The 10,789-nt window shown below is 32.8% G+C and overlaps 1 protein-coding gene across 2 annotated transcripts in view; it reads left to right on the top strand.

Moving 5' to 3' along the window:
• The first annotated feature begins 279 nt into the window (after positions 1-279).
• Positions 280-10,789, top strand: part of LOC107454672 (2-Hydroxyacid oxidase 1) — a 22,103-nt gene continuing 11,593 nt past the window's right edge. Inside the window, exons 1-4 of one of the 2 annotated variants that reach the window (XM_043048921.2) lie at positions 280-480; positions 4,604-4,798; positions 6,843-6,889; positions 9,751-9,882. In XM_043048921.2, the coding sequence (XP_042904855.1) occupies positions 4,688-4,798; positions 6,843-6,889; positions 9,751-9,882 (290 nt within the window). In that variant the 5' untranslated portion in view covers positions 280-480; positions 4,604-4,687. The remainder of the gene's footprint in view (positions 481-4,603; positions 4,799-6,842; positions 6,890-9,750; positions 9,883-10,789) is intronic. The other variant, XM_071184278.1, reaches the window with a different exon arrangement.

The raw sequence follows: 10,789 nt of genomic DNA, 5'->3' as shown, positions 1-10,789 counted from the left end.
ATGACTTTCGTACGTGACTTTCAAAAACATGTTTCCTGTTGAGAAAAAAAAATATTAAGAAAAAAAAGCACTATTAAGCTAAAAAAAAGAAAGTTTAATGATAAATATTTCTCTGAAAAAATAATTCGTGATCTATCAGTCTTTATTATCACTTATATGATTCTACAATTATAGTAGTTCACGAAATTTACACCTATTTCGACAAAATTCCTGATCATTTTGTCAGGTGAGTAAACCTTGTAATTCTTTCGTTTTTGCTGCAAAGCATATAAGTTTTTAGTTTCTTCGTGTATTTTGACTAACGCGCGATCTAAGGATATTTTTATATTCTTTAAATCAGTTCATTGGTTGAATTTCATCTCTAATAATGAAACAAAAATATTCTGTGTCTGTCTTGAAACTAGAACAGTTTTGAAATTTGGACAGAGAGCTCCCGATACTATTACACATTCAAACTCGTGAAGAACGGGTATTCAGCTAGTAAGTAATGCATTTTTAAATATAGCATTAAAAAAAAGCTTTTGAAGTAATAAGTAGAAAAAAATACGTTCAAAATCATTTAAATTCTAAGTGTAATTAGAAAGCAGGAAATTAAAATAAAAATTTTAAACCTACAAATTTACTAATATCGTTTCAAAGATAATTTGGCAATATGCATTTTTTCCCCAGAAAAACGTCAAAGTTTAATGCAGATTAACTGCAGCATCGAGAGCCATCCAGAAAAACTCTTAAAAGGACCTCAAAAATGGCCTTAAAATCATTTAATAATAAAAAATATCTATATTTAAATGAGAAAAGAAAAGAAAAATGAGAGAAAAAATACTTTTGAAATCATTTAAATGCTAAGTGTATTGAATGCAATTACAAGCTAGGAAATAGAAATTAAAATTTTGAGCCTGCAAATTTACTAATCATATTTCAAAGAGAATTCGGCAACGTACATTTTTCTTTTTAGAATAACGTCAAAGTTTAATGCAGATTAACAGCAGCATTGAGAACCATACAGTAAAATTCTTAAAGGGACCTTTTAGAAAATTGGTACACACGCATACCTGCCAACTTTTAATCCCTTCCATTATCATTTTTCCCAGATGGAATTAAAACTTCAATTTTAAGCAAACAAATACGTTGCATTTGAAAAAACTTAAGTTGACAACCATGATAGTAATGCATATTAATATATGTGCTTCATTTTTGTAAGAATAGTGGTGATCAAAATCATTTAAAAATTAAGTTTATAAAAGAAAAAAATAGTATATATTTACTACCACTTTAAATATGGAAATAAAATCTTCGGAAAAATCCGGAACAGTTGGCAGGTATGCACACGCTCTCAGAAAAATAAAACCCTCACTTTTAACAATTCAGCAAGCCTTGAGCTGTTGATTTTGAAAATCATTTCTTCACAAAATCACGTGATTTGTGATGGAACGCGAACTCTCAAATATAGCACTAATGTAACTGAAATATAGCACTAGTTTACATAGTGCACTAATGTAATCTATAGTGCACACATATATATAGTGATAGGACTCCTACGTTATATGACTCATCAGTTTTATATTCATAAATTATGATACAAAACGAAAATATAGTCTTGAAAAGGAAGCTGGTAGAATTTTAGCAATGGTATTGTTAATTATTTTTAGGATTGAGATATATTAAGGAAAATAAAATCATTCCTTTTAACACGGAAAATATCTAGATTAATTTTAACACCGTTCTTTTTGTTGGTTAGTATGTTTAAAACAGCCCATCGTGAAGGGAAGTTAGGGATTTTTTATTTACTTAAAAAATATATTTAGTAAATAATACAAAAACTTAAAACTTTCCAATATATCACAAGTGTGTTGTCTTTTGATTTGTCTCAATAGAAAACAAACGACAAGATAATGGAACATTTATTCCTTCGAATTGGCAAATGGTTACTAACTTTATTCAAACACTAACTGAATGCCAGTTCTTCGTACGGGATTAATAAAAAAATCAATTAATCAATACTGAACAACATTACAAAATAGTGCACAAAACTAAAAGGCATGCACCGACACAATTGAAGAACTTAGTGGAAGAACCAGGGTAGGTGACATTTTTAGGGGTATTTATGAATCAGTGAAAATTACAAAGTGAGCAGCGATGACTCAAGTGATAGATCGTTTGCCTTCCAATCAGGTGAACCGAGTTCGAATCCAGCGATGGCTGGTGGATACGATTTCCGCATCCGGCCTGTACCGACCACAGTGCTAAAGTGAAATATCCTCAGTGGAAGACGGATCATGGGTTAGAGTCCCTTTGGAGGTTCTCGGTATCTTCCTCTCCATGTAACGCAAATACGGGTTAGTTCCATCAAAAAGTCCTCCACGAAGGCAAAATTTCTCCCAATACTTGATCCAGGAGTTCGCTTGTCTTCTGGATTGGGTTCAAAATAGGCTATGGAGTTGAACATTAGTAGTCGTACGCCCAAAAAAGTTGGGTCGGCTGTTCAAACAACGGTTATAATATAAAATAAAAAAGTGATTGCATCAATATGGGTGTGTTTAATATAACATAATTGTTTTTGATTTCACTTTAATCTTAACTAACCCTCATTAGTTTTTAGTATGCTTGTAACTGCATTTATACATTATTACGTATAAACTGAATTTAGCATCACTTATCGTGATGATATTGTTCCCAGCCAACTCAACCATTTTTATTTTCTCCGGTACAATATACCGAATAAAAAAGATATCAACCTGAATAACTTTTGTTCTAATGATCGGATTTTCACGTACTAAGTGTCAATCATAATGGTTCTTTCAAATATGCTAATTAATTACTTCTAACTGTTAATTAAGTTATGAAATCAGACACAAAAACGCCTTTTCTCTGAATAAACATACATATTTGGATTTCTGATTCTCGAATTAGGGGGGGAGGGATAGCCGCAGACTAAAAATTGTGGTCTTAATAGTTTAGTCAGGAGAGCAGTTGAAAGTTTGGTCCCCTTAATGTTAATTTTACTTTTTGAGTTTTTGGTTTTATTTTTAAAACTATTAGCGCAATTTCAAAGAAATTACACACACCTATGAGACTCGTTTACCCAGAGATAATTTCAAGCCAAAAATTTTTTTTAATAATTATTTATTACTTTTTATTATTTAATTTAATACTGGATAAAAAAAAAATATTTAAATTTTGAGTCATAATTTTTTTTATACCATATTGATCTACAAATACTTCTATAGGGAAATTTAAAGTTTCAATAGTTTTTATTAAGTAGAGGAAAAATTAAAATTAATAAGTTTTAAAAAAATAATTTAGAGACAATGAAAACAATAGTTAAAGTTAGCGATTAATGCCTAAGTTTGGTAAAACTTTAAAGGAACTTGACTTACGCAAGCTCAGCTCTAGTTTCATTCATGATTTTTTATTGTTTTGATTCAATTTCGTTTTCTTTTCTTTCTTTCTTTTTAATTACAAAATACGATGTTCCTCTTTAAGTCGTCTGTTAATTTATACTTAATTTAGTAAAGAGATTTAAATAAAATTTATATTTAACGATTTCCCCCTATTGAGCCTGTATGAGCAATGGCCTCTTACGAGGTGTTCGACACCAAATGTTCATTACATACAGCTCTCGTCGCAATGTTATCTAGCTAAAAGGGTGGGAGGGACCTTCATTTACTATCTGAAACAATTCTTGCTGAGTTTGGAAGCGATTTTGATTGGCAAGTCGTGAAACACGTCTCCGGTCCCTTTCATGCAGGATCTTTTTGCGTCCACAATTCTGACGTCGTCTTTCGTGACCACGTGTATTACACCACTGCTTGTAGACACGTTGAACAGCCCGCATCAAAACCCCAACAAATCCAGCAAATTTCATTCACCGTATGACCCTGGGCACGGCCTAACACAATTGCCCCTTTTTGCCACCACATCCTTACACTTGCCCATATATATTTACACAAAATTTCCGCTTAAAACAAAAATATCTCACTGGTGGCTACTTGCCTTTGATCACGTTGAGGCAGTGAGCACGCAGTTGAGCCCGTCACTTGACCACGGCCTCATCTAACAAAACCTAACTATTCATCGGTGCTTGCGCACTAGGGTGACTAATTTTTTGTTCGGTGAGCTTATTTAACCCTATATAATATTTATCACTACATAATGCTTATCACTACATAATGCTTATCTCTATATAATATTGATGCCGGCCAGGTGGCCGAGCGGTTAGCGTGCCTGACTGCGAAGCCATAGGCTGCGGGTTCGAATCCAGCTCTGGGCATGGATGTTTGTCTCTCTCTTTGTGCTGTCCTCTGTTGTGTGTGTGTATGATGTGCGAATGTGGCCCACCCTATAAACGGGTTTGTGGCAGTGTGGCGTGGGCAATGTTGCTCGACTCCGTGACTTTGGTTCACAGGTGCCCACTGGGTAACACGAAATGAGCAACAATTCTGGCATAGTATAGGCAAAGATTCAAATTCAGTGCCTGCCATTGGAAAAAAATATTAATATCGTTTTCAGTATCCAATGTTCTAGTTTCTATGTTTATGTATATGTTATGCTTATATTCTGCTATTTTATGCTCAGTATTCTATGTTTAGTATTTTAATTTCAGACTTCAAGCTAACATTTTAGAAATATCATAATTTATGACAGGATTTGTGAAATTGAAAAGTTGATATCTACTAATATACTACAGATGCCTGTTTATCTTTTCAAAGTCTTATCAGTAATTTTAAACTTGGAGTACCTACTCGCTTTTGACCCTAAGGCCGATTGCAATAATGTTGGTGCAGATGTGTGGAATTATGTAAGTAATCAGGAATTTAAAACTCTGCCTGCTGCTCATTTTAAAATGCTGATAAATTTAATTAATCATGCACAAGATACTTGGTTTCTCAAAGGATAACGAATTTTTGAAAAATCAATAAAAAAAAAACGCTTGCAAAGAAAGTTTTTTCCTGTTTCTTTATCAGGAAACCAGAAAATTATTCTCAATAGGTTGAAAAAAATAAGATACAAAGCTTGTCATAAGATTTCTCAGTTGACTGCAAAACTGTCTGTCTAAAAAAATTATCAGACTGTTCCAAATGCAATGTTTGATTGGATTTGGCAAATTTGCGCATCCAACTGAGTCGCATTGTTGCTGCAAATGAATTGCTGCATGCTTTATTAAAAGCATTGCTTTTTTTTAGCTTTTTCTAATGAGTATCACCATCTACAGCTATAACAAGTACCTAATTGTTAAAATAAGTATGAATAAATAATTGGTTTAATGGGAAGAATGCATCAAACCATACATTTTTATCTTCTTGTGTTTTCCTTTAAAATATTTTTTTAAACGTCACCCATTTCGGGAATACCGAAATATATGGAGAAATATATAGAGAAGGAAGATGAAAAGAATTCCGAAATATATAGAGAAAGAAAATGATACTCAGACATAGATTAAACACTTCTTATATCATTTTGTGTACTCATGTTGTAAAAAGGAATTTGCTTTTTTTCGTTAAGTTTTAATACTAACTATAACTTTATTTCAATTTAATAGATCTATTGAAATTATTTAACTTTTAATAATTTCTTTCGCTTAGCAAAACATAACTCGTATGAGTGATGTTTAACAACCGGTGCAACAGCAGATGTAACCTATAGAGGGTGTTCAAAAAGTAGGGAGACACTCGAATTTCTAACGTTCAGATTAAAATTTTAAAATTACTCTTTTCAAAAAATGCAATAAATGATATAAACCGCAGCCATTTTATAACAGTCATAGAACAGTCGACTCAATTTTTGAGTTTACAACTACCAATGTTCAGCTCCGTAGCCTTGTCATTTTGAACCTAATACAGAAGAAAAGGGAACTCCTGGATTAAGTATTGGGAGAAATTTATTGTTATCATGAAATTTATAATATCGAGTATTGGATCATCGTGGTAGACTTCTTGATAGAACTAACCCACATTTGCATTACATGGGAAGGAACACCACGAAGACATTCCACCGTTAGCCCGACTCTAAGAAGACTATAATCTTTGATCCATCTACCACTAAGGATGTTTTACGTCAATACTATCGTTGGTTCGAGTCGAATGGGAAATTCGTATCGATCAGACTCCGCTGATACTCGAACTCAGGGTACTTCATTGGTAGATGACAGCTCTGTCCTCTGAGCCGCCACGGCTCTAAGCGCAACCATTTGAGGCTATGGTGACTTTCAAGAAAGGGATATATATTCGAAGTCGAGTATAGTGTCCTTAGATATGTTTTTCAAAATATTAAATACTCTGAACAGAATGTGTATTTCTAGAGTGCTATCTGAAAACCAAATTGCAAGAACCTGTAACTTTAATAACTTTTTGGAAAATCCATATCTGCAATAAATTTCAATTAAAGATTTTGAAGCCACCCAAAACTGTGAGATTAAGGTAATAATATCATCGGAAGCGTTTTGTGAAATATTTTAAACGTGTAGTTTTAGAATTCTGATCTGATATTTAGTCCTTGTGTTATATAACCGTCATATCTTTATTAAAAATAGAATTTCAAAACAGGGAAATATTGCCAAATCAGATAAATGAACTCCAATAATTAATATCGCATAATTTTTTCACCGAGACTCGATCTCTAAAGCACAGAAACTATTATTTCAGACAATTTGATAAATATCAAAATACCCTCTATTATATATCTTAACCCTATAGCATTTTGTAACAATCAATTTTTCAATCAATATGTTTTAAGCGACAACTAAAATTAATAAGTCGTTATACATTTTTTTAAACTTTATGTACACATTAAATATTTTTAAAATAAGTTGTAATTCATTATCTAATTATCATATCTCCTTTCAGGTACCCTGTGATTCATACTATCAACCAGACAATTGCTTTTCTGATGAGTAATGTTCTTTTAATTACCTTAACATTTTTCAAACAAGCTAAATAACTTCGCTACTTATAACTAGTCACCTGAGACGACCGGCAGGTTCCCCTACACGAAATCATAACTTCGCCGTTCCACATTATCTTCAGCCTTCATCAAGTCACCGCTTCGCGGCTTCACATTAATTCTGACGCATTTGGCAGCATTGTACAAATTCTATGGCATTGGTATTTTAGAAGCAAAAAGGAAGGGATGGGGTAAAAATCACGCACGTTCTTGTCGCCTTGGGTCTTCCTCTTTCTATTTCTCTACACGAACTCTCCACTTCAAGGCACCACATTGACCCTGCTGCCTTCGGTGGCATTTACATTAGCATGTTAGTAGACATTGATATGAATAGAAAGTAGAACTAGTTTTGTTTTAAAATTATTTTTAATTCTACTTAAATGTTCTTTGCTTTAATATGTACGTGAAAACAAATACGGTTATCAGTGGAAGTATAATATAATAAGACCTGCTCATATATAATATAATAAAATTTGAAACATATTTTCAGCCAAAAATATCAAAACACTTCTCTATTTAATCTGAATATACAGTGTTCATACTTACTGAAGGGTCCTAGTCATTATGATTTTTATGCTGATGTGAGAAACAAAAAAAAATGAAGAAGGTTGAAATGAAAAGTATCAATGTCATTTTGTGGTAGATTTTCTAACCAGCATCCCTACATGTACCCATTTTTTCTCACTTATTTTATTTAGGTAAGCAATAAAAATTAACGATGTTTTTTTCTATCTCTTGGTTAATAAATAGTTAAATTTTTAAAAATACTTCATTATTTATAAAGTTATGATTAATAAAATTGTTTTAGGAAAAAAAGTAATTTTGTAACGAAAACGTTATCCAAGACAAAAAAAACAAGATATTAGCTACATTGAAATACAATGGTGGACAAAATTAAGAGATGGAAGACATTTTCCCAAATATCTCAAAAAATACTGAGTATAAATAAATGAAATTTGGTATGGATATAGCTTATTCCATGATAATAAAGTATGCAAAACAAAAATGAAAGTGCCATTCACTGGCAAAACCTATTGCCAAAAAATCCAATGTAATCTGAACTTAAGGATGACAGACAGACAGCATGCACAACGAGTATGCATGCTGTTAATAAGGGAGTTAAGGAAGACTTGTGGAAGACCCTCCCAATTTTCCACCAGAGCAATTTTTAACTCCAGAATGGTTCTGGAGGGAGGTTGGCGCATCGCAATAGCTCTCCCAAGCATGTTCAATAGGATTCAGGTCAGGGGATTTGGCTGGCCAATCCATTCATTGAATATCCTCGCTTTTCAGATATTCATCAACCATGAGAGCCCTATGGGGTCGCGCATTGTCGTCCATAAAAATGATCTCAGGGCCAACAGCACCCCTGAAAAGACGCACATAGGGCTCTAGGACCTCCTGCCTGTACCTCTGGGCATTCACAGAACGATTGTCAAACACATGGAGCGGTGTGCGGGTATCTTGCATGCGTGAATGAATGTGCGAAAATGCTTTCCATCTCTTAATTTTGTCCACCAGTGTATATCGCGATATGTCGCGAAATATCGATATCTTCTGGCGATAGTCTGGTATGATTATGCGTGTATTTTTCCCTCTTCTTCCCACATAACACCAGAGCCCTCCCATGTAGCACGAGAGCCGTTTGTCCCAGGGTCCGGAAATTCGGTGCATGGTGGTATTGGAGCTCCCAATTCTAAATATCGTTCAACACTTTAAAATATTCCGTTCGAGAGAGACGCCGGGGGAAAAAATTTCTCATTGATTTAACATTGGGCATTGCTGCTAACTAAATTGCAAATGACTCTGTTATTTATCTCAAGCATTTAAAATATATTCCAACATATCTCAAGTATTTAAAACAAATTCTGTCATTGTGAAGTAGCTGAAATATTAATGTTCTTTATGAAATGGATGGATATCTGTGTAATCTCGATATTTGGCTCGAAGCTCCACTGACCGATTAGTCTTCACTAGTATGAAATATAAGTAGAATGTCAATATTAAAGTCATATGCTGGTTTCTTTATAAAATATTTTTTTTTAGATTATTATTCTTTGTTTCTTTTTTACAACTGGTAAACTTTTACGAAAATAAGTTTACTACTCGCATATATACTTCTTTTCAAAATAGGATAAATTATTTGTAACTGAAACGCTTCCTCGGTTTGATCAAAAAAATTTAAGTTTATTTTTCCCTAACTAGATTTTTTTCCTAATCAACCTATATAAATTTGAGTTCTTGGTGCAATAGGTACAGTTTCATAAATTGTAAGCGAGAACCAATTGAAATTATGAGAAACAATAGGTTTGTTTATTTTTTTTCAACACAATCACACAGAAAGTAACTGATTCTTTATTTAATGCCCCTAGTATATGGTCCTCAGTAAAAAAGGCATTTAAAAATATTGTTAAGACTTGGTTCTTTCCCAAGTCTTTCAATTATAAACGTATTAAAAATGCTTGTCACTTATAAAGTGAGAACTTTCCACCTGTGTCGGACCTTGATGCAAAAACCAAGTAAGTCCAACATATTTTACTATAGACAATATAGCTGTTTCAATTGTAGTATTGTCTTTTCCTGCTTGGTAAAGAGTCTGACAGAGGTCCTATAAACCGATTGTCTTACTTCCTTTTCGCTACTGTGACCAACAATTTGTGAATCTGAACATACCCAGTTTCTGGAGTCAAGTATCCAATCATTTTTACTCTTACTTCCTTTGCTAACTTTTTCATACTCTCAACAATGAATCTAAATATTTTTATAATCCTCTTTTTCAAATTATACAGAAAAGTTTATTTCTATTTTCAGTCTTGCTGTTGTAAATCTGGAGGAATTCGACAGATGCGGTCCTTCCTACATGCCAATCATAGGAAGGAATTATTACCTGGGATCATCAGGACAAAGAGAAACATTCAATGACAACAAAAGCGCTTTTAGAAAGTAACATTTTTTTATTAGTACTCATCAACATTGTTATTATTATTATAAATCACTGATCTCTATAGGTAACTGGAATGCTGATACAGAACAACCTGAACAGTGTAAGAGAATCCCGCCAAATTCACTAACTCTCTCTAAGGTTAGGCTTAGTTCTTACTTTAGCATTAATGTTAATGGGCACTCTTAAAAAATCTTTTTAAAATTACCGAATCATTTCAATTAAAAAAAAACAGATTTGATAGGTTTTTTATTTTTATTCATTGTATATTCTTTCTACTTATTGGCTACATTTCTGTTATTTTTATCGCCAAGAATCACGAGCATACCTACCTTAAATTGACGTTCAAAGATCGATAGTGCTGTATTTCTGTGTACCTTGGCTTCCTCTTATCCCAGTTCTTTTCCAAAAAGGTCTTTAATCTTACAACATTCCAGATACCTAGTTGAGATCCGCACGATAAACTAATATTATCAGAAACTATTTCCACTATACTTATTATGAACTATTATTTTCTACGTGCTTTTAACGTAGTTGGTTATCGTAGATTTTCAAAATTTCTATAAGCAAATTTCAGTTAACGAAGCTTAGTTAATGGTCATGACGAATCGAACTAAATCAATGAAATAAAATTTAAGAAAAACTCTTTATGCTATCCATTAAGAAAATTTTCAAATTAGTCCAAATAAAGTAGGGGAGAGTCGGGTAGCCCCGCTCACTTAAGGAGTATTGCTTATATTTCTGTATAATATTGAGTAATAATCAATATTTTTGTATGTTTCTATTGCTTGACCATATAATTAAATAATGCAAAGAGAATAAACCAAAAAAAGAATAGTTTAACTTAAAAAAATAGAAATTTAAAAAAACATGTTTTTCAGCTCTTTTCAAAATGTGTCGGGTAGCCCC

The sequence above is a fragment of the Parasteatoda tepidariorum genome, chromosome 8, assembly GCF_043381705.1.
Source record: "Parasteatoda tepidariorum isolate YZ-2023 chromosome 8, CAS_Ptep_4.0, whole genome shotgun sequence".
Taxonomy (NCBI): domain Eukaryota; kingdom Metazoa; phylum Arthropoda; class Arachnida; order Araneae; family Theridiidae; genus Parasteatoda; species Parasteatoda tepidariorum.
The sequence above is the reverse complement of the archived record's forward strand: the minus strand, read 5'-3'. Positions and strand labels throughout refer to the sequence as shown.